Source organism: Platichthys flesus, chromosome 17, assembly GCF_949316205.1.
Source record: "Platichthys flesus chromosome 17, fPlaFle2.1, whole genome shotgun sequence".
Taxonomy (NCBI): domain Eukaryota; kingdom Metazoa; phylum Chordata; class Actinopteri; order Pleuronectiformes; family Pleuronectidae; genus Platichthys; species Platichthys flesus.
Window position 1 is genome coordinate 17,037,899 of NC_084961.1, and position 24,893 is coordinate 17,062,791.

General features: G+C 39.8%; 1 protein-coding gene across 3 annotated transcripts in view; it reads right to left on the reverse strand.

The window, feature by feature from the left end:
- Positions 1-24,893, reverse strand: part of trappc9 (trafficking protein particle complex subunit 9) — a 196,876-nt gene that overhangs the window by 155,950 nt on the left and 16,033 nt on the right. For all 3 annotated transcript variants that reach the window (XM_062409866.1, XM_062409865.1, XM_062409868.1), the window contains 4 exons: positions 23,162-23,305; positions 10,789-10,915; positions 9,156-9,301; positions 2,610-2,695 (listed from right to left, as the gene is read on the reverse strand). In XM_062409866.1, the coding sequence (XP_062265850.1) occupies positions 2,610-2,695; positions 9,156-9,301; positions 10,789-10,915; positions 23,162-23,305 (503 nt within the window). The remainder of the gene's footprint in view (positions 1-2,609; positions 2,696-9,155; positions 9,302-10,788; positions 10,916-23,161; positions 23,306-24,893) is intronic.

The following is a 24,893-nucleotide window of genomic DNA, read 5'->3' on the forward strand; positions in this document are numbered from 1 at the left end:
TACATATTGCTTTCCGGTTTATTTATCAAAGTAAACACTTCATCATTCTTTACATCAAATAACTGTGCTGTCCTAAGATCTGTGATTAAAAGACAAAAGTAAAAGTATCATTTGTCATTTTACTTTTTTGTGGGGAGAGTCACACAGACATGTGACGGTGACCTTTCTAAAAATGAAAGGTTGAGAGTTGTGGTAAAAAGATAGAAAGTCAATAAAGCACAAGAGGAAAGCTGGGTAATAGCCATGAAGTTGCGTGGTGACGGAGAAGGATCGCCGGTCTTGCCAAACTGCACGGTCACCTTGGTGACGGAAGATGGAAAAGTGACCTTGTGTGAGCATTTGTTTCCCGGTGTGTTCTGAAGAGCCGGGTTTATGTACAGTGGATAGACAGTTGCTCTGGTCCAACAGCAGTCACATTGTCTGGGGTACAGACGAGCTCTTAGCAGCCTGCGTCACCGTGTCTGTCTCAACCTTCTTGACTCTGCAACAACACCTGATGTTCCCAGCTGCTGCGGAGCTGTGAGGGGCTTCAGCCTCCATCTGTGACCTGATCACTTCACCTGGAGGTGGGGAGGAATTACCTGACTCCTTGTCCCTGTTTGACCTTGCCTGTTTGATTGTTTCATTTCAGTACCTGTAACATTAAGGTTGCCCCGTTCGGGTGCAAATATTGCTTTACAGTTGTTTCTCTCAATAGCCCCATGGTATCAATACTGCTTGTTCTTTTAGGGACTGAAGCCAATCCCATCTGAGATTGGGCAAGAGGCAGGAGCCTGGACTGGTCACCAGCACATTTCAGGAATGACATAAGCAGCTTTCACTCATGCAGAGAAGTCCAGACATTTTCCTTAAATTTTCGCAAATGTCAGAGTAGGTTGCTCAACAGTTTTCCGGATTTTTTGTGCCAGCCCCTAAGTAAGATGAGAAAATATAGCTGGAAGATGTCTGGAAAATCCACAGGGAGGGTGGGAGGAGTGTTGATGACATTTCGCATGGGTGCACACAAAACTGTAAGGATACTAATGTTTCAGGATGATAAAGAGGAGTCATGCACATAGAGGACATCAACGAAGATGGCAACTTGGAAAAAATGTTCTATAATTATTTTAGCAAATCAACTTTCGTCTCACGCATGGGTCACCAACAGGCGTGCGAATCCGGACCCAGACCTTTTATTAGATAACAGAGCTTTTCTATTTTATCTTGGGCAACCTTCTCGCTTTCAGGTGGCTTTTCGCTATTCGCGCAGCATTCCGATGTTTCGGAACTTTGCTTAAGTAAATTCTCTCTAGCTGGAACTGTTTGCATTTCCCTTTTTGGGTGTTTTGAAATTCTGAATCATTTCCTCGGAACACAATTTTCCTTATTGCAGCCAAACTTTGTGTCGCACTGGGATGATTTTTGGCGGATACAAATTTGGCTCACTGAAGCCTTAACTCAGAGAACACTGACTGGTGATGTCTCCTCAAGTTTAAACACCTTCCAGATGTTCTGAACCGGAGGTCGCCTGCAACAGCAGTGTCTGTAACAGCATGTGCCATTATCAGACGAAGCATAACAGCTAAATCAAGCAGCAAGCCCTGTCCAAGTCTATTTGACATCAGCTCCGAGACAGCCGCCACAGCTAAAGAGGCCACCGTCTTCGTTCCCACTGTGTGAATGAAAATGAAACCTTCACGGCAATTTGTTCCTGACTCTCCAAATAATTAAAGGCAACATCCCTTTTGACAGGTGGAACACTGCGTGCGATGCGGTGTGGGCCGTTGCCGTCTAACAGCTGAAAGTAGGGCTCTCTGTCTGCTGGCCTTTTATTGACCCCAATGACGGCTTTGCATTTCAGGGTTGTCCCACATCACTGCATCCGTAAACAGACACATCAGTCAGCAGGGAAAAAAGCAATTTATTTGGTAATTTTGTCATGTTTTGTACCCTTAAACTTGAGAAAGTGGCTCAACTCAGGTGTGCGTCCGTGTGCATGTGTTTGTTAAAGAACTCGCACGTGAGTGACAGACTGTAGGTCTCCAGTACGACCAGAGTTCCTTTAATACGAAAATGTTCAGATGTTTAAAAAGCTGCAAGTCACCAGCAGTTATTAACCACTACAACTACATTGAATTCGCTGATGTCTGATGGCTCTTTTCAAACTTTCATTCTGCAGAGAACAAGAAAGACAATTCTCGTGTGCTTATATGTATAGAACCTATCTGGTATGACAGGAGGGCGTGTAAAACAATACAACTAATGGTACCACGGGGGGGGGGGGGGGGGGGGGGTTGCCTTTGCCTCACCGTCACGTTACTCTCCTACTCTCAAGAGAGAGAAGAGTTTGTTCTCACCATCTCATAGGATCATTACAGTATTAAACTGTCAAAAAAAAAGCTTTTAAGGGATCGAGGAAGACAGCGGGCAGAATCACTTGCCCTGCTGCAATTAATTTGTGGCTGCAGTGGGACGGCTTGTACTACTGGTGTGAGAATACCTTGCAAACCTGCCATTTCCCCAGAGCTGTGGTAATGAATTAGATATTAAATCAAATATTGAACAGCAAAATCGACTAGTATATGTTACAATACAACATTTCAGGTTCAAGAGTATTCGATTTCACCTACCATGTTTTCTACTCGAAGTTCATAAGGCGTGGGGTTGTAGACCATGAACTGGACTTCACAAACATCTCCTTGAACCCACTGGAATTCTGGGTAAAAAAGACATAGTACACATTAGAATAAGATACCAGTGGCTTTAAAACACATTTGTATGTAATGAGTTGACAGACGTTAAACCTGGAGCTACACTGCTATAAAAGTCAGTCAGCGATAAATGATGAAACCAAACTTTTATTTTTTATGTGGAATTAATGAGTGTGCGTGTAATATGTGTATACACATAAATAAATAAACATATACATATATGTATGCATATACAGTACATAAATGCCTATATATGAGTGAAAGTCCTTTCAACAAATTGGAGCACATTACAGACATGTATGGAATGAGGGGATCAACAATCATATACAAGTGTGATGTTGAGATGCACACGCTTTTTGAACCGTACGGATATACACCTTCTGTTCAAAACATAACATTAACTGAAATATATTATCAGCGTTGAAGATGAGACCTTCAGTGCGTCATTGTTAGTTTACAGAATCAAATGTATTGAGCTTGTCCGGACCTACTTAAATTGACTACAGAGAAATGTGAATTCTGTAAAAGGCAGGTTAGCCAACCTGTTCTATGAATAAATAAATAAGTAAAAATGCAGTTATTGATTCCTATAGGAGAGAAAATTTGAATTTCAGACTATTTACTCAAAGCCCAGTGTAACAAAAAAGAAAATGAAGATATTCAAGCTCTGCACCGCAGAATCCATCATTCCTGAGTGAGACGCTGAAAGGTTCTCTTAGACATAGACGCTCCTTTAGTCCCTCTGCGGATGCCATACCTATCTCCACTTTCGGATGTAACACATTCTAGTCCGTTTAGAAGACCCATTGCTGTAAATAGACTTGCAAAATAGGCTCTAAAAATCCTAGCTTAGACTCCGGCAGGGAAAGGGATTTACGGGAGGCGAACTGCAGCCGTGCACCTTGGGAAATTAAGTCAGTCAAAAGAGAGATATCTATAATATGAAGAATGTCTGAAAACCCCTCACGAACTTTGCTCTGGCTCACATACGCTCTCTTAGCCGGCCAATTAAGTGTGACACACACACCTCAGGAGCAACACAAACCGATTGGATTGCTGCCATCTTATCTGTGTTGCCTCAGGCCAAACTCATCAAGTGTCTGTGGAGATTCTGCGGTAATCTCTAAAGGCTTCAGCATTTTGAAACCTCACCGTGAAAAGCGATAATTAATGTTTTGAGTGAATGCATGGCTCTATGGTTAGTTTAAAACCATTTCGTTGCTGAAAGGATAAATGATTTTGTCAAACAGTTTCTTGTGTCCTGCGAAAGTCATTTTTTATTGACCAGAGGGAGAACTCGAGATGTTTCTCCAGCAGACAAATGTTCTGTAAAGCTATCATCAGTCTTTCACACTGAATAATACATGACCACAATGCCTGAGCATTAGAGAAATAGTCCTGCATGTTCAATGAAGCAGAGCAGAGGAACATAAACACACAACAAACCAAAAGTGCTTCAACTGTGTGACAGATGTTGAGTCGTGAGATTGATGGTGAAAGTACAGTATATTCTTGACTTGAGAAATACTTGTAACCCCCTATGTGCCTGGGCCTTCACTTAGATTTATGAGAATGGACTATTGGTGATAGGCCTTTGCTATTAGAGACCCTAAACTGTGGCACAGAGCAACTACTGAGTACAAGTTCCAAGATCCCAAGTGTCATTTAAACTCTCTCATCACAAAACTCGTACAAATTAGTATATTCTATTTTAGGGGGCAACACCATTTAATTCCCCTCAATTTTATGAATTGATTGTCCTTAATTGTATTTCTATTATTTTCCATTTTACAGAAATGTGCTATGAAAATAAGTTTATTATTATCTGCTGAGGAGGACTCTGAAATGACATTATTATGTTAACCCTAATTGCAGTAGAGATGGTTAAAACTGGAATGGGGTTTAAAATGCTGACCATGTATTCACAATGTCCATTGAACAAGTCTGACTGGGAATATTACAGGGATTATTTTCATCCTCTCTCTCTCCTCTCACTATTGTCAACTAGTGTCTAGCAGGGAAAACTATGTCCAGACATATAGCTCAAAATCTATATCTATATATCTATATCTATCTAAATTTAAAAAGGAGGTATAAGGTGGTGTACTGTTCTCTGACCTTCATGCATGTATTGTAAGAACTGAATACCAGAATTGAATCCAAGTCTTTCGTCCAAACCAACAATTAGCTTAGCTTGCACGCTGCACAGCCCACTGGATGAGCCCATTACTCTTTCCCCCCTCGGTGCTGCCTGCTTGGCCTGGCTTGACACACAGATGTACATTGGGTTGAAATCATGCATATAAAAATAGCTCTAATAGGCTGTGGGAAGGTTTTGCAAATTAAAAACCAATTCAAACATTTATAAAGCAGAGAGTAATAATTCATTTTTTTTGCGGTTGGACGTGTCCTGTCAACAATTTAAGAGATGGCATTGCAACTTTTCTGTTGCAATGCCTTAATTGGGCACTGGGGTTAATCGGAAAACAAGGCTGCATCTCAGACTGTATGAAAATGCATGACAGGACAGCTCCACAAAAAAGAAGCCAAAGAGTCTTGATTGCCCCCTGGTGGCTATCATCCTGCATCCTCCATGTTCAGTCCTCCCACTGATTACTTCCCCTTAGGTTCACCCTCAAAGCTGAAAGTCAGCACCTTAACCCCAGATCTCTCAATAATTGTTTAATTTAACATTCAATGTGGTGGAGTAGAGAGGCAAAGCAACAGAAACTGAGCCACTGTCCAAACACGTACAGAACCCACTGTCTTAGTTTCCCCAGTGACGACCAGAGGACTTCATCATATACCTGGGTAATAGCCTGTGATCCGCATCAAAGTGAACAGAAAGCTGAAGACTGGTTCTTAAAACTGAGACTCAGAGCAATGAAAGGGGGAAAAATCTGCCTTTAAGAGACTTCTTATTTATGGCCTAACATCATTAGGATGTTAGGCCATAAAAAGGAAGAAAAGCACGGAGTCCCCCCCATTAGGATATAAAAAGGAAGAAAATACACACATACACATATATATATATATATACACACTGTTAATGTTAACAGCTGCGGAACATATCGAGGCATAATGGAGTCCCCAAGAATATCCCTACTGTTCATATTTTACTGATAACAAGGTAAGCTCAATACCTTGTTTCTCCTGGTTTAAAAGTCTGCACTGTGATAGGATGATAGAAAGGAGAAATATGGTCACCGCTAATATGATAGGATAGAGCTGCACAGTTGTCTTAGAAAGCAGAAACAACACTTAGGTTTCTATGGGAAGTGCCTCCATGTGTTCTCTGTGAGAATTGTGAACATGCCTCCATGTTCACAATTAACACATCCATCAAAAATAATTGATTTCTGCAGTTGCAGCGTGCTGGGAGACGCCTTGAATGAGTTCAGAGAGAACGATAACATCATTAGCTGGCAGCTAGCTCCCCAGAGGCTCAGAGACTAAGGGGCAAAGGCATGTGTGAAATTATGCTCGGAAATCTCACAGCAGTGTAGTGCGCCACAGGAATGTCTGACTTTCAACAACTAAATCCTGATCAAAGAAACATGAATTATTTCATGCATTCTGAATGATTACGTTTATTTATTGATCATTGAATTGCGTTTGGATGCGAGTTATTCAAACAGAGCAGCAACAGAAATATCCAGACAGCTTAGCCTGGTCTAATATGCCTCAGCTAGGATGGAAAGTCATCTGGGGAAAACTGGCACCAAGTACTTTCAGCATTACTGAAATGATAGCTACAAAAAACTCTCATATGAAAGCTTATACTCAAACATAAGTAGAGTCCTGAGTCATAGCCAGTGTGGCTGACACAACAGATGCAATCATATCATACTCACCACTCCGCAGTTTACGTCTCATTTTAACAGATGGAGCAGTTACAACATTGCTAAGCTAACCCCAATGAAGCAAAGTGTTCACATTAAAAGTTGACCAGGATAGAGATGGTACAATAATAAAAGAAATACTAAAACAACTGATAATTATGGAACATCCAGGTGAGGAGTGGGACCTGATCACCAAAAGCAGAACCTCTTTGTCTGTTTCGTTTTTTTCATCCTTAGATATACGTATTATTTGAGTTTTATTTGATAGGCTCACTCACTCACTGTGAATTTTCCTGCAATATTCTCACATGGGCTCACTCTGAACATTTTCTGGACATTTAAATGGGGCCTGGCAAGGAATAGTTCCAGAAAATGTCCAGAGCAACTAACCTAACCCATTTACATTCTTTACATTAATCTTTGCTTATTAGTCAGACAGCAACAGTGTCTGGAGACTAGATGCATTTTATAAAAGCGCAGGAGAATAGAAACTTTAATGATGAAAAAAAAAAAGAAACAGCCTGAAGTGAAAGTGGAACATTATAAATCAGAGTTGAAGAAACGCTGGAATTGTGTTACTCAGAACAGAGATGATCGACTGCAGCAAAGTGCTGAGTCTGTCACTGCTGCGTTCCCATGGATAAGCTGTGTGTTTCTTTAGCGGTCGGGGCATTTGTAAGAACCACTGATCGATTCAACACTGGACTGGATAAGATATTGTTGAGGCTTTGTTTACAAAGGCACCATAACAGAACGGGGGGGAAGAGACACGGGGTCATGGATAAATAGAAACAAGGAATTCTACACTCGGAACTACTGTGGAACACTCCAAATTAAAGAAAACAAAAAATAAAAAGATCACTCAGTAGTGCATACCTCCGCAACAATCCTTTCAAATTCAATCAGGCTGCACCAAGGGGCTCAAGACGAGATCAGCGAGAACTTGCGATAGCAGCACACCCATGTTTACATGATGCTACTGGAACTTGCAAAAAACACAACAGGGAGAGAAGTGCTGGAGTTTCAGCAATCAACAATTGCCTTTGTTGGTGCTAGAAAAACATTTGAGCTCTTTAAACTGTTAACAACTAGGTATGGTAGGTCTAAGTGTGCAGCTGTCGCGAGTTCCCCCTGATCTCACCTCGTGCCCGTTAGGCGGGAGCTTGTGCAAAGACAACAGCATTTTATGTTTATACCTAAAATTTCCCCAGAGTACAAATGGAATCTTCAAATGTCTATTAGCAGGTGAATGAAACTTCAGGATACATTACTACACTAATTACAGAAATGAATAGTCAACTAGAATGAAATGTATTTTCAGATTTTATATTCTACTGATTTATAGTAATTGCAGGCATGTCATGAGAGAAATGGCAGCAGTTGGCCAATATCGTTCAGCTATGATTCTTGCAAAATTGTGAATTAGTGCACTTACGTAGACATATTAAGATAGATAAGCCTGGAGTGGATAGACTGCACTCAGGGGAGTAGTCTCCATGATAAATCTGTCATGTTTGCAATGACTGGACGTAATAAAGATCAAAATTAGGGACCTAGAATATTCCAGAGAACAAAGAGACACCTGGTCCAGTGATATAAGTGGAGCTCAATGAGTTTAAAATGAGAAAATAATCAAATCTTTTTGTCCTGAACACAATCTAATCTGAGATGGCTGAAGCACAGGCCTCATAAAGGCTTAAGACTTCTTCTGCCAGGCAAACAATTGCAAGGGAAGTATACACACAAAATCTGACGATCAACAAAGAACTTAACAAGTCTGAAGTTTTGATAAACAGCAGAAGAATTTTCATAGTGAAGGATCTGCAATGTAAACAACATAACTCCTTTTCCCAGTGTTTCTGAAATAGACGATTTCTTCAAGTTTCTTCAAGCTGTCAATGTCAGGTTAGCATATTTTTTGTTGCTTATAATACAGTTTCCGTGAACACATTTGAACATATTTTTGTCTATATTCACAAAAGGTCACTGAGACCTTTGGCCACTCAAACATAATCACCTTTTCTGAAATCACCTGGACCTTTGACCACCACAATCTAATCAGTGATTTCAGGTGAGATGTACTAGATGTAATCTAATTCCAGACGGGCAGTCGATATATATCATATCACAGGGATGTGAGGTCAACAAGACCTTGACCTTTAAACACCTAAAGGTAATAAGTTCATCTTTGAGTCTATGTTATTGTTTCTACCAAATTTGAAAACATTCCCTCAAGCTGATCTTCCAAGTGTCCGGAAGCCCCAACGTACATAATCGCCTCCTCTGAGCCGTGTTCACATTTGGACACACACCAGAGAAACACACACATTGCACAGTAGCTCTCGACAAAGGGCACTCGCGGGGTCGTGGACTTTAAGGGCACTTGGATGACACCACACGAGCCGTATGAAGACACCTTGGCTGCAACGCTGTTCACCCGAGACTCCTAAAGTGCTTTGCGGACTCAAACATTTCAACCACCTTTCCATTGGCATAGTGGTGAGTAATTATTTGTCAAGGCAGCCCTTATTGTCAAATGGCAACAGTCATGTGATTATATGGATGTATAGCAATGTGTGTTTGTGTGAGTAGGTTAGGATTAACAAACTGAAATCTGACGTACCTATCTTCTTACAGCGCTCCTCTCCTCTGCTGTGCATGATGATTGGGGAGTAGATGAAAGGGCTGGCAGTGGTCATGCTGTCTCCCAGCAGGCTTTTCACTTTGTGTGGCCGCAGACTGACGGGCAGGTTGAGGAGCTTCACCGATCTAGTTTGAGCATCACAAGATAAGGCACGGCAATGACGTGAGCTACTAATTGTATCTGCTGTAATTTTACACGAGTGTCCAAAGATAAGCTCACCCCAAACACGATCACCTCACGCTAAGTGTGTTAGTTCAGCTTTTGAGTCACAGCAATATGATCCACATTTTTGCAATGAAATATCAAGATAATCCCAGGTCATTACATGGTATCTGAAATAATACTCCTTCTTAGGGGTTACAGGCTCAGCAAACCAATACAAGTGAGGTAGAGACACTTGGAGAAAGTGTGTATTCTACATTTCCATGGACCAGCTCCTGTTGATCCATCACAAGGTGCATTATCAATATAATCTAGTGGATAAAGACTCCTGCACAAAGTAACTGTTGCTCATTCGTTAATAAACAGTAGAGGTTATAAGTAAAGGCTTTTATGGTCAGGGACTAATGGCTTCTATATAAAAAAAAAGGTCAAAGTTACAACTATATTGAGAGAAGTTTTTTTTAACTTCTTCATTGGAAAAGCACAGTTTCTTTTGGTTTTGTTTCCAGCTCTCCAGTACTGACGCTAACTGCAGAGTGCAGTCGTCTTATTGACTTCAGGCGGACTAGTCTTGCTTTGAGGAACATTTTGCTGTCAGGGAAGTTATTTTCCTGCTGCAAAAAGCATGAAATTGGTGTCCATACTGCAGCACATAGTTTTCAAAGTGTTAAATGTGATACAATGCTGGAAACAAATAATGGCTCAGAAACTGGGTTGTTGATTCCATTTTGTGGTCATGTGTCTTTAAAGGATAAGTTTGAATACTATATGCCATCGAGCTCCACCAAAAAAAACACATCAACGGGTCCCACCATTACTATGGCTAATATGTTGCCTCATTAGCCTGAACACACACACTCTTATTTTGCATGGATTCCACAAAAACTGTAATAAATTCACAGCTGAAAACAGTCCTCAGCAAGTTAACTTCTTACTCCTGTTTAATTGAATGTGGTCAACAAACCCAAACTCAAATTTAAAAGAGTCGCTGCACTGAATATGCTGCATGACAAAAGTAACACAATATCACTTTCCTTGATTGAAAATGAAATGTTGAAATGTAGGTCACATACAAAAATGCAAATCATTCAACAAAAAGTGGAAGCTCAATATCAAGGTCAAACTAAAAAATCAAATTTGTTTTATTAAAACTCCACTACCCTGTTCTTTCAGTGAAAATAACAATCACATAAACCTTTTTTACATATTGTGTGTGAGAGTGGTCTTTGAGACAGACTAAAATCTGTGTTTTTTGTTTTCAAATTGGTCAATAGGAAATTGTATTAGAAATTAGGGATGATTTTCAACATTATTAAAAAAAGATAATTGCACTTTAAGGTTGGACAAATTATTCTAGATTTCTAATTTAGAAAATGTTCTACTGAGAAGTCAAGCGGACATATGACAAGATAAAGAAAGGGTAACAGTATCTGTGACACTTCTCTCTTACCGGACAATGGGAAGCTTTGTAAAGGGCACCGGAGGGAGCTTCAGGCCATCAGGAAGGGTGATGACCTCCATTCCACCCGGACACTTGGAGGTGTAGTTCTCCAGGCTCTGGGTCACTTCTTTCTTCTCTATAAACGTAAAAGCATGTAACAGTCGGAAAACCGCTGAGTGCACAGCTACAAAGAAATCTATAAATCGAATTGACCACATATCAGACAGTAACAATTATGACATAACACAATCCACCCCCCACCCGGAGTATTTTCACACAATCTCAGCCATATAAATTAACTAGACATTAATGGCCTGTGAGGTGATTCTCTGGCAGCAATAAGAGCTCCAGCCTTCAAGTACAATTGTAAATTTTATTGTACCATCAATACTTTTTGAGGGAACATTACTGCTCACCCAGCTGGACAATTTGCTTTGGCAGTGAAAGTTTCAAGAGGGTCCATAAAGGGGAGAGGGATATTTGCTTGGTAAGATTTCACACAGATCTATAACCCTTAATGGGTGAACATTAGCAGGTCTTATGATAGGCTGGTGCATTTCAACACTTTATTGTACATTCGAAAAAGAACTGTTGTGTAAAAATCCTGGGAAATATACAATATCCATGATCCAAAAGACAATGGTTTTTAATCGGCTGTATAAAAGATATACTGTTCACACGAATGAGACGTTAGTATTTCAATCCAAAAGGATAAGTGCAAGGATGTTATGTCTGTTTTTGTCCCAATAAACTGTCAAACTACACAGGGAAAATACATTTAATGTGTATTCACACAATACAGAGAGAGTCAACGGCATCAGATTGGAAATAAAAAAACAACGGCGGAAAGTGAAGGGTGAGAAACGAAAGGAAGAAAATGGAAAAAGGGCGGAAATGAAGGAGGGATGGAGATGGAATGAGGAAGGAATCGGTGGGAGGGGGAAAAAGCGGCAAAGGAATAAAATAGCCAGAGATGAATGGAGTGATGGCTCAGTTGTCCTGGCTCACAGCTTTGGTGATAGATGGCATGACTGTCCATCTTTTTTCTTGTTTGGCGTGTCTCTGTGATTGGAGGCCACTCCAGGACAGAAACTGGAACAGAGATCGCGAGTTCAAAGTAAAAAGTCATTTCACCCAGTGAAAGCTAAATATAGAGTTTTTTTTCAGATGTTGCTGTAGGAGGCGTCTTACGGAGAAATTAAAGTTGATGTTTTAGTAAGTTTTTAGGGAAATGTAATACTGCTACATAAGCTGAATGATTACGTTCAATTTAAATGTGACTCCTTCCAATATCATTTAATAAAGTCAGCATGTATCCTTCGAAGCAAAAGCTGAATTCTGTGGATCTTGAAAAATACCATTAAAGCTTTTTAAGCTGTAAAAATATTGGTTTATGTTTCTCATTAGCTAATGGGTGTCATGAGCATATCAACTGTATCATATTTCTTGACGGATGCCTGCTTCTTTTATAGCTCAAATGTATGACTTTTAAGATGCTAAATATGGAGATAATGTACTGCAGATATGCAAAAAAACTAATGTGAATTGATGAAAAGCTATAATCTAGAAATCCCTTTAAACTGAGTGCAGATTTGAGGACTCTTTGAGCTGATCTGAATAGTTATGCATACAAAAAGATAATAGAATAAATCATGGATATGTATGATCAAAACATTCAAATAATAAAATGAATGTCTTAATGAATAGTTCAGTTGATTAACCCAAACATCTCATCAATAATACTTACAGGTTGCAGTTATTCCATCATTTAGCATCTGTGTCCACTCATCAGCTTAAAGCTTCAGTGTGTAAGCTTTAGGTTAAAGGGATCTTTCGGCAGAAAATAATCCTAGTGATGTTTTCTCGAGTGTGTCCAAATTGTTGATTTCTTTACCCTAGAAAGGGCCTTTATATTTAAATATTTTATATTTACATTCTACTCTACGGAGGCCGACATGATTTTAACTGTAGTCCAAACAAACGTTACACCTCCCACAGGTTCTCATTCATACTTCGAAGGGGAGGATGAGGTGAGGGATATTCAGCTAGACATTGCAATTTCACCACTAGATGTCACTAAATTCTACAGACTGAACCTTTACCTTTTTGTGGTGTATCTGGGAGCATTGGCATTAGCTTTCTCTCAGCCATCTTGGTCAATGGTGGAAAAATGCTGTGACAAAGCACTGTTTCAGTAACCCACAACACAATGTATTAAATTGAGGTTTCCTCTCGACAATACTGTGAGGATTACAAATTCTGACCAATAACCATGTGTTCACCCTTTGTTTAATATGCAGTTTTACGCTGTTACAATTATAATTTCACCAAAGGAAGGACATTTTCATGAGGTCAGATTAGTGAGTTGGAGCCTCTCGATAACCAAGCCCATGGGTTTTAGTAGAAAATATTTTATTGACTTGTTTCTCTCTTGCTTTCTTCCCCCAGCCTCATGCCCAGACAAACACAACCAAGCGCATTATAAGCCTGACAGGTGGAACACACTGTCCAGATAAGCAAAGACACATTTTTAAACTTCATGAAAAAGGCAGGAGAAAAGGTGCAGCGCTCTCATTTCCCGAACTAAACAATCTCATCTCCAAGTGTCACTCATCAAAAAAAGGAATTGAAGGCAGGATGAAAGGCCGCATGGGTAAAAGTTTTCTCGGAATCCTCTCCTGTGAAAACTGAACTTACATCATCACCCCCTTGTACAACTTAAGAGCAGCGGGACACTTTTTAAATTTGCACTTGCTCGATCTGCCTTCATCTAACAAGTTTGTTTGCAGTTCAACGTTAATGGAAACCACTTCATTATGGCTGCACTTTCAAGAGGTCGACGTGACCGAGCATTCATTTCTGAATAAACATTGAAACAATGATCATACCGTGCAAATCAGCGTGACTTTAATGAGGGGCCTCAGGCATACCGACTGCATCTTTTGTATTAATGCCTCCCAGTTTGTCAGGGTAGATCGAAAATAACTCAGCAGGTGACACTCAATTTGTCAAGCGCAAACAACGCATTGATTCAATTGATGCTCCGTAACCACGGTCTTTCATGTTTTCTTCTGCACCAAACGTTCATTTTTCCTCCCTCCTTGTGATCCTTATTACTTGATGTGTCTTCTCTCTGCTGTTTACACAAAACTAGCATTAGTTGCTAGGCTCTCACTTTTTATACTAAATTTTGAACAATCACTCAAGCGTGTGTGGAAATGTTCACATTCGAACTGTAATGACCTGTTCGATTTCAAAATATGCAGCAGAGCATCTGAAGTAGTTTGTCTTCTGATCCAGGAGAGGGCGCTGACTATCAGCTTGACCCATCACATGCCCTCTTCACTGACTTACTCTACTGACTGGTAATTAGGGCCCGAGCACCGAAATCGGTGTGAGGCCCTATTGAATTCTTAAGGATTTTTATTTTTATTATTATTAGGGCCCGAGCACCGAATGGTGAGAGGCCCTATTGAAATTGAAAGGATTGTTATTAGGGCCCGAGCACCGAAATCGGTGGGAGGCCCTATTGAAATTGAAATGATTATTATTAGGGCCCGAGCACCGAAATCGGTGGGAGGCCTTATTGAAATTGAAATGATTATTATTAGGGCCCGAGCACCGAAATCGGTGGGAGGCTCTATTGAAATTGAAATGATTATTATTATTATTATTTTTCTCTTGCGTAAATGAATTGGCTTTTTGAGGGCTTTAATGTGCTCAAAAAGTTGTAGGAGTTTCCAGTAAATTCAAAGGCGGCGAAAATTTACGTATTCTGGAGTATTTTGAAAAGGGCGTGGCAAAATGGCTCAAGAGCGCCACCTACGGAAAAGCCCCTCATTTAGCATTCACCGATCCTCCAAAAAAACAAATACTGTTGTGTATCATGACTAGATGCACAAAAAAGTCCATCAGTGCATTATGAAAAACGCAACAGGCAGCCCGCCAGTTTGACTTTAGTGGCCATTTTGGTCATATTCCATATTTTTTCTTTGATGTACAGCTCGTACAGCTTTCATCAGATCAGCATACAATGTAAATGACTGTCATCACAACAATATGGAGATTGAAAGTTATCAAAAAAATCTAATTTTCGTCATACCGTGTGCCTATGGCGTTGCGGCAAAGAGTGATGAAAACGCCATCAAAACACGAGATTCTGTATCTCAGACATATTTTGTCCAATCGAGTCCAAACTAGACACATAAAACAAGAGTCGCCACCAGAAGACATCGGTGCAGAAATTGTGACTTACAATCACAGCGCCCCCTGGTGGCATGTTTTTATGTACTACTCGGAGAGCTTTCATCAGATCAACATAAAAATTAGATGAGACTCTACAAAACAAGATGAAGATCTTAAGTTATCAAAATTTTAACTTTTCATCAATCCGTGTGACCGTGGTGAGGCTTAAAAGCTTGATGTACAAAATGAAAAGACTTGTTTTCATTTCAACCATGTCTGTGTTTCATGGTCTTATACTGACCTCTTTTGTTTTTATATTTCCGGCACACCTACTTGTACCGCAATATTAAGTCACTAGAGGGCAGTGTAGGATCGTGGTTTGACCAAGGCACAAATTGTATATATATATATATAGTCATACAATAGATATAAAAACTATAGTTTGTTGCATTTATTAAATAATAGAACGACAATAAAGACAACTGTTGACATTTAACTGCTATTTTTACCTGTTACAAAATAGGAAAACACCAAACTCTGACCATGGCATGGAGTCAAAGTCTGATCACTCGCCATCAAAACACGAGCGTCTGTATCTTGGACATATTTGGTCCAATCGACTCCAAACTAGACATGTAAGACAAGAGTCGCGACCTGATGACATCTACAAAGACACCAAGACTTAAAATCATAGCGCCACCTGCTGGCTACAGGAAGTGAAGCGTTTATTCTTGCTGCAGAGCTTAAAACGCACGCAAGGCAGAGACATGCGCTTGGTCATCGATCATTCTCTCTTCCCCAACCGCAACAGACTTGAAATTGCCTGTGCTCGGGCCAGTTAGTGCTGTAGCCCTAGTTATTAGGGCCCGAGCACCGAATGGTGAGAGGCCCTATTGAATCTGTAAGAATTTTTCTTATTATTATTTCCATTTAGGAGACTTTTTGAGGGTCTAGACATGCTCAAAAAGTTATGAAACTTTGCAGGAAATTCAAGGTGTACGGATATTATAGTATTCTGGAATAATTTGAATTGGACGTGGCAAAATGGCTCAACAGCGCCCCCTGGAACACAGCCCCTAGGTTTCGCTTTGTCCGATCTTCACAAAAATCGTGGCCTAGGTGTATCATGACCAGACGCACAAAAAACTCTCATAGGGCATTATGAAAAACACAACAGGAAGACCGCCATTTTTAATTTAGTGGCCATTTTGGCCATATTCCACATTTTTTCTTTGATGTACTTGTCGAGCTTTCATCTGATCAACTTCAAATTCAGATGAGTGTCATCACAACAAGATTGACAAAAAAAATGATCCAGGGATTTTTTTTTTCGTCACACCGTGTGACCATGGCATGGCATCAAAGTTTGATTAAACGCCATCAAAACACGGGCATCTGTATCGCGGACATACATGGTCCAATCAAGTCCAAACTACACATGTAAGACAAGAGTCCCGGCCTGATGACATCTATACAGACATCATGACTTGAAATCACAGCGCCCCCTGGTGGCAACAAGAAATGTCTTTTTTTTCGCATGTCTTACAGTTGGATGTATTTCTCCTCATCCATTGACCTCAACCATGTCAAACTGTATCAAATGGGTCTCAAGACATTGATAATGAAGGCATAAGATAAATGTAACTTTTGCGTCAAACGCCATATTAATGGCCTGGCATCAAAGTTCATCAACTCGCCGTGAAACACGAAATTGCTGTAACTTCAGTGTTAATGGTTCTATCTCACTCAAACTACATGTGTTTAGCAAAATCCCCCCCCTGAAGATATTCAAATGGTTTTAAGGAATGGGCGTGGCAAAACAACTGACTAGCGCCCACTAATGGGCAGCCCCGACACTACGATTGGCCGACATGTACAAAAATCGTTTTGGGCATGTGTCTTTTTATAACAAACAAATAAGTCTCTTGGATATGTATGCTAGACTAAACAGGAACCCCGCCATTTTGAATTTAGTGTCCATTTTAGCCATATTCCACTTTTTTTATTTTATGTACCTGTCGTAGAGCTTTCATCGGATCAACTTCAAATTCAGATGAGTGTCATCACAACAACATTGAGAAAAAAATGATCAAGGGCATTTTTTTTCGTCACACCGTGTGACCGTGGCGTGGCGTCAAAGTTTGATTAAACGCCATCAAAACACGAGCATCTGTATCTCGAACATACATGGTCCAATCAAGTCCAAACTAAACATGTAAGACAAGAGTCCCGGCCTGACGACATCTACAAAGAAATCAGGATTTGAAATCACAGCGCCCCCTGGTGGCTACAGGAAGTGACAGTTTTATATTTTGATGAACTGCTCCTGGCTGCTTTACAATATACAGCTCAAATTACCTCAGTCAAGTCATTGGATCAAGGTCAGAATTGTGACATTTCCTCAAACCATGTAAACATTGATGTTTGGCGAAGGATCATCCTTCGCCAGACGAGGCGATGTTTTCATAAGTCCACTGTGCATTGTCCTATTACTACCACACTTCTGTCACATGATAATAGTACAAGCCTGAACAGCTCTGTGTGTCAGTATTTCCTCAGTGTAATAGCGCCACCTACTGAGTCAACAGGAAACAGGAAGTACTTTGTTAATCCACTCTGCATTATCCAACCGGCTCCAAACTACTGACCTATAATCACAATACTGATCTGAACAGCTCCACATATAAATATTAGTTCAGGGTCATAGCACCACCTACTAATCAGTGTGAAAATTACGTTGTGGTAAAATTGTCCAATTGACACAAAATTGCTCACGCTATATCAGAGCTGCTACTTGAACAGATATATATGTTTGTGTGTAATAATAGTGATGGCGCCACCTATTGGCAAACCTACTGCCGCAGAGCGCAAAATGGATGCAACGCGGAGACATGCGCTTGGTCATCGATCGCTCTCTCCACCGACCGCAACAGGCTTCAACGTGCGGGTGCTCGGGCCCGCCAGTGCTACAACGTAGCCCTAGTGTTACGTTGTTTTGCCAAGAAAATCAAGGACGCTATGATCATGACACGAAAGCATCTGGACAGTGGCCGCGGAAGTATTTGGAGTTCTACAGCTTAGATGCCCAAGTAACCAACATTGGTAAAATTGTTGTAAACATTGTAAAACATCATGTCGTGTAAAATTCGTTCAAAACAAATCTTTCGAAAAAGTGATGGCTCCCATAATAGAGCTGGGGTCCCTCTATACTGAGGCTTCAAGCAAGTCACTCCCCCTCTCTCTTTCTTTCCCCCTTCATGCTTAATACTGCTCCATCAAATTAACCTTAAAATATCACTTAACTATAACGGTATCTCTTTTAGCAGCCTCCCAGTACACAGAGCAGTGTAGGAGCAACAATGGGGCAGGTTGTAAAGTAAAGTGACCACAAAATGAACTGTGATGGAAGTCGAGAGGGGAAATGGAAACCGAGGGCAGCATTACACCAGATAGCACAACAGCGCTGTCAGCAGCCCGGCAGGAGAGACGCTCCATGGTGAGATAGGATTTCAGCTCTATGATGGAGATGCCAAAGTGAAGGCCACCTCCTCTGACTCTGTGGAGATATGATGTTTCCTCAACACAGATGATGATAAAAGACGTTTTTGTGAGGTTAGGTGCAGTTGAGCGAATTGTATATTACTCCTTTCTGTAATAAGTTATAAAGGAAATATATCAGCAACAAATCTAGTGTTTAAAAAAACAGTATAATGAACCAATATTAATAACTAAAATTATTAGTTTTATTATACTATCTTCTAGGCAGTGCATCTTTGTGTGAAAGGCCCCAAGGCCCCATGAGACAGAGACTGACAGCTTAACAGTGTGATGTGCAAATTAACAATGAAATGCAAATAGTGAGTAGTTAGAAGTTAAAAGCAGTTTGGCCAAAGGGTTACTTTCATTAGAATGATGGATGATAACCTAAGAACATCAAATAGAACCGTATAATTGGTCCTTTTGCTGATAAACGAAATAATGGAACAGTTACAAGATGACAATCAGACAAGGATAATTGATCGATTTGTTTACATATTTCAACAACTTGAGAATTTTGAGACGCTTGTGACGTGACTCTGTTTGAATTTCCCCGATTCTTTAAGATTCTGGACAATTTGATGAAATAAACAAATTTGATGTACAGTTGACGGCCCCCCGGGCATTTTGTATATAAGCTGCTCTTTAAAACTCATCATTTTTGACACCATTTTGTTGACAATAATGAGACGATATGAGACGAGGGCTTCGACTGCCTTTAACGACAATGCAGGCAACGGGAACATTTTCAAAAGGTGATTTGTCAAATTATACTGTGAAATGAAAACAAGTAACAGACAAAGAAAAGAAATGTCAACAGTTTTATGAATAATTTAGACTGTTCTGGTTGCTATTTCCAGCAAGAAGCCAGAAGCAAAAGAACATGCATCAAGCGGAACATTAATCATCAAAACAGTCAAAGCTACAGCTGAAAACAAAAGAGCCATTGTGGACTGAAAACAGACTGAACAACTGATACGGTGATTCATATTTCAGGTATGACATTCAGCATTTAAAAGTAAAAAATACATAAATCTCTATTTTTGAGAGTTTACACAAATTGTTGCATGCACTGCTACATGTTGAGTTTTTGTGTTCTTGCAAAGATGGGAGGATTGGTCGTACAAATGTTGCATTTGGGTGAAAAAAGTAATTACCATCGTTGTATGTGTTTGTGTTTTCTCGGCAAATAACCTGTGGCCGCTGCAGAAAACTCAAGCGTCGATACGAAGTCCTCGGAGAAAACCTGGTCCAGAGTGAACCCATTTTCCTTTTTCAGGACGACGACTTAAGTCATATATATAGCCAAGAAAGGCTGAAGTGGTGTCAGGACAAGTTTGATTGTCCCCGAGTTGCCAAAGACTAAACTTAAGCCTGATGAGTTATTTTCAAAAACACTTCCCATCCAATCTTACAGAGCTTGAGAGGATCTTCCAAGAATAATGGGATGAAGTGCTCAAAGCCAGGTGCTCTACAAAGTACTGAATTAAAAGGAGTTGTATAAATAACATATTTCCAAGATTGCATTTGCAAAAATGTATAAACACATAGTTTGTCACTGTCATTCTGTTTTATTGATTGCTGATGGATGGGAAAATGTACCAGTTGAATCTGCAATACAATAATGTAAATGAAAGGGTCAGAATATATATCTTTGAAGCCACTGCGCACAACGAATATTGTCACACTTAAAAAAAACATTAAGATCAGGCTTTTGTATCTCCAGATTGCTTATCTTTTGTCCTGAAGCATTACTATTCCCAGTCTGTAACCCCAAGACAACTATTTCAATTTACTCGCTGGAAAAATGAAATTAGCTATATTTGCTAAAAGGTGGAACAATTTCACCCTTCATTGACATATTTAAAACATCAGATATTTCTCAGAATATAAGCTATTTAGGTTATTTAGTTGGTTTCTATCTCAAGAGGATCAGTACCTGGTGGTGAGTGATAGTTTACCCATCATTAAATCACTTGAGGTAATTAACAGACATACTCTGTACAGATATTCTAGCCAACAGCTTATGAGAATAATGAATCTGGGGACATTACACCAGCTGTCAACTTTTCCATTATATTTTACTGTATCAGCCCCTTCGTGTTTTCCCAAATGTTCCCACATATTTAAAACATCAGATATTTCTCAGAATATAAGCTATTTAGGTTATTTAGTTGGTTTCTATCTCAAGAGGATCAGTACCTGGTGGTGAGTGATAGTTTACCCATCATTAAATCACTTGAGGTAATTAACAGACATATACTCTGTGCAGATATTCTAGCCAACAGCTTATGAGAATAATGAATCTGGGGACATTACACCAGCTGTCAACTTTTCCATTATATTTTACTGTATCAGCCCCTTCGTGTTTTCCCAAATGTTGCAGGCTACGGAGTTAAGAAACACTCAAAACAGCAACAAGTGCAAGCACAACCACCTGAGACATCCGACGGTCGAAATGCAATTACCACAATGTTTTTAATCCTGCTGCCAGATGGGTAAATGGTAATAACAGGTTAAAAAAAAGCACACCAAGGTAAGACAATGTCTAAATTTAAACTGATGAGAGACTAAGAATGATGAGAGAGAGAGTATGGAAACTCAATGCTGACAAGGGGACGGTGGGCAGGCTCAAAAAACTCATCAGTGATCTGTTGTGCAACACTGTGTCTGGCAGTGTGGACTCATGTGGAGCTAGGATTCAATGCCAGGGGGCTTTAGTTGTAGATTGCACTGTGGCTGAAAATCAGTGAGGTAAATTCAAAATTACATTATAACCTACAGAGACATCAGCCCTGATTCAAAACCTGTTTTAATTCAACATCACATATTAGGCCCTGCACATTAAAGAAAGACAATCATTCTGAACATTATGGGTTGGGGATGATAAACTCTAAAGAAACAGGTGGGAGATACCCAGCAACAAATGCATAAGAACAATAATGAAATATTACTGAAGCCTTTTAAACAATATACATATATTTATCTTAAAAGGTTCTAATCTACTTTTAATTGAAGAATAGGTAATTTCAATGCAATCCTAAACCTAACAGTAAATATTTTTCTAAATGTAAACCTGTTAATGACAGAATGAGCTAGATGTAAGCAAAACTAAGCCAGGGTTTGCAACAGCTTCTTTCCATCGGCCATTAGACTGCTCCTCTCTGCTGAACTCAATTGCAATTTAGGATTATCACACTTAAGACGGCTGCTTTTTCGTGTATTGGGTGCACGAGTCCTTAGAAACACACTTTAGTTCTCCTGTATGTTTTACAGTTTATGGCTGGAATGACGTGAATTAACTTGAAGTTTGTAATTGGATTCAATTTTATTGTCATTACACAGAGTACAGGTACAGAGGCAACGAAATGGAAAGACCTTAACTGCTCCAAGAGGAGGTGACAAGAAAACTGTAGTTCTGCCGCTCCCCTCTTCTTCACATTTATGTGGCTGGTAGTGTTATTTTTCTTACTCTCCCTCATCAAATGTCCCTCACTGAGACCATTCTCTGAACTAGTGCCAGAATCAGGTATAATTAGCCCTACCTGGTCACCTTGTCATGAACCGTGCGAAGTGCTACTGGGAGTTATCTTAAATTCAAGCTCTTCTGAAAAGGTGAAGGCTTGCATAAATTATTCAAGCTATATTTCTAATGATACCAGAGACGACTTGAAGAAGGTACAAGCGGCCTCAGTGAGGCCTTTTGAAAAACCCCAAACCAACTTTGATATAGAAAAGCTCCTGTGAGGGACGGGATGACATTTAACCAGAAGAGAATGAATCACCTCTGTCTATTTTTAGTTCCCTTTCAATTAAGCTGTATTTTATAGTAGTTCCAACAAATTGAGAAACGTGCTCACACAATTACACGTGTATGCTTTGAATAAAACCGTTGGCACAAAAAGTTGAATGCACATCGAACGGGACTTATTTCGCTTGAGCGACCTACAGTTACCTTTCTGACATTTTTAATATGGACAATGAGAGGAGGCCACCCAAACCGCAGCGGGTAGCCCTCTGAGCCCAGAGTGTTATACTAAGTAAATACGAAACTGTATTTTACTGGAGCAAAAACACTGCTCAAGACGTCGGTGAGAAAATACAGTAGCAGCAGTAATTACATCATTTAGGTTCGTTCTCTCGTCATTCAGCAGGAATTAAATTTTTTAACAAGATCTGTATTAGCAGCACTTTAAACACAGCTGCTCACGTCCCTTTGATGAGGTCTAATATTTGATATGGTAAGCCTGCTTCACGCCGTTCATACCTCTTCTCCTTCTTCTTCTTCTTCTTCTTCTTCCTCCCTCCCTCCCTCCCTCCCTTCATCCCTCACTCCATTCTTATGCTCTGTAGCCAACCAAGGATTACACTGGCCTTTATTGTGTGGCCATTGGACCGCCTGGCTCACGCTGCTTCAGTAAAAGCCCTATCTCCTGGCTGCACAGGATTTCTGGTCGGAGCACAATGGTGCACTCGCTCCAAGAAAAAGCTTTGTTGTGCATTGCATAATATTAAGCACAAGGTGTAATGCAACAATCACAAAAGGACAAGGATGGCTGTTGCTAAATGTGTGCATTAAGCTGAAAGCACCTCACAGGGTTCAGATTCTACGATAGAAAGCTGAGGGTTAAAATTAAAAATGTGTTTATTGTGGGCTGACCTTGATCAGACAGGAAGTCCAGCATGGTCTGGAGCAGGAAGGACAGGTGGCGGACGGACAGGCCGGGGTTGCCCATTCGACGCGAGGCGTATACGAGTTCGTGCAGGAGGCGCATCTGAACGGCAGCCCAGCCTCTGTGAGTCCCTGTGGGAGAGAGAGAGAGGATACAAGACACAATCACACTCAGCTTTGAGATAGTGTATTGCTGACATCTAAATTAACACAATTATAAACCCAAAAGGCCTCAAAAGAATCTGTAGAATCCAATTTTGTTCATCTTATACAGAAAATAAATTATTTAAAAACCAAATCTCTACCGACTGTTAAATTACTCTTTCAATATAATTTTAAAATCATAAATTATTGATTTGTATTTGTTCTCTTGATTGACCTGGATTGAACATAGACTCTATGGTCACTGTTAGAAAAACACCACAACACTTGTTTTTATCAATCTAGACCTGCCAATGATATTATAATATTAATATTATGATTTGATCAAATCATTTAATGGTTACAAAAACAATTAAGTTGCAGAAACTGATTCTGAAATTGAGCATAAAATTCATCGAGTTTATCAACATTTTCTCAACATTACAGTAAATACAGCTGTTAATGGACCAAAACTTAACATTATCATCATTAGCAAATTTTTATGGAATTGCATGGTGATAACATCATCATATTTACCTCAGCTAACGAGGATATGTTTTCATTTGCATTTCTTTCTTTCTTTCTGTAACTTAGCACTAATTCGCAAAAACTACTGGACGGGTTTCTACACAAAACATAGAGCTTGGCGGAAAGATGAATGTGTTAGTGAAGAACACTTTGAATATTTGTGTGCGTCTAGTCCAGGGGGCGTATTCAGAATTTTTCTTTTCACTTTCTTTAACATGGAGTGATAATGTTATTTCCCATTTTTGTTGAATTCTCATAAAATAATCACGGGATCTTGATGAAAAGGGAACGTAACTGTTTGGGGGACTGATATTTATGAGTGTGTGCAATTTGGTGCAGATCATAATGAAAATACGGATCTCATGAATATAAATGTGGCTTTATAAGGGGACAGTTGGGCCTTGGTGGACCTATGTGCTTCGAGCATCCTTCTAGTTAGATCATATTTCCCATATTGTCATCCTTAATCAAAACTCTGCTCTTCTACTAAAAATTATTATTATTTATCAAAGTTATTAAAAGGTCTATTTTACACAGTTTTTGTCTGATGTAATAAATAAAAAAAGAACATGGTTGATAACACTGAACATCAATTGATGATCATGGGGCCTACATTTGTCATATCAGGAAAATATACAAATATAGTTTAACACATATATTGTGAATACACCTGCTCAATTAATCCTCTCATATGTAAGAAGTCTGCAACAAGTTTTTGACCAACCTTCATAAGTTTCAATTTGGCTTTCTCATAAAGCTTCTCGCATAATTTGATCAACCTAAAGTGCTTTCATTGGAGCCATCACTTAAAACTGATGTATCCCCATTGCAGACAATCACATCATCTGCTCCACTGTGGTGCTACCCTAGCCTGTGTTGTTTGCTCTGCAAAGCTCCGCAAGACGTCTTAATAACCTAAAACCCACTGTTATATAAGACCCTCAACCCCCTAAAGAAATCCCCTGCTCCACTCCAAGCTGTCGACTGTTGACTCACTGAGTGGGAAAGGAAACTAAAGGAAAGATGTGCTCAGGAGGCCTTGGGGGATGGA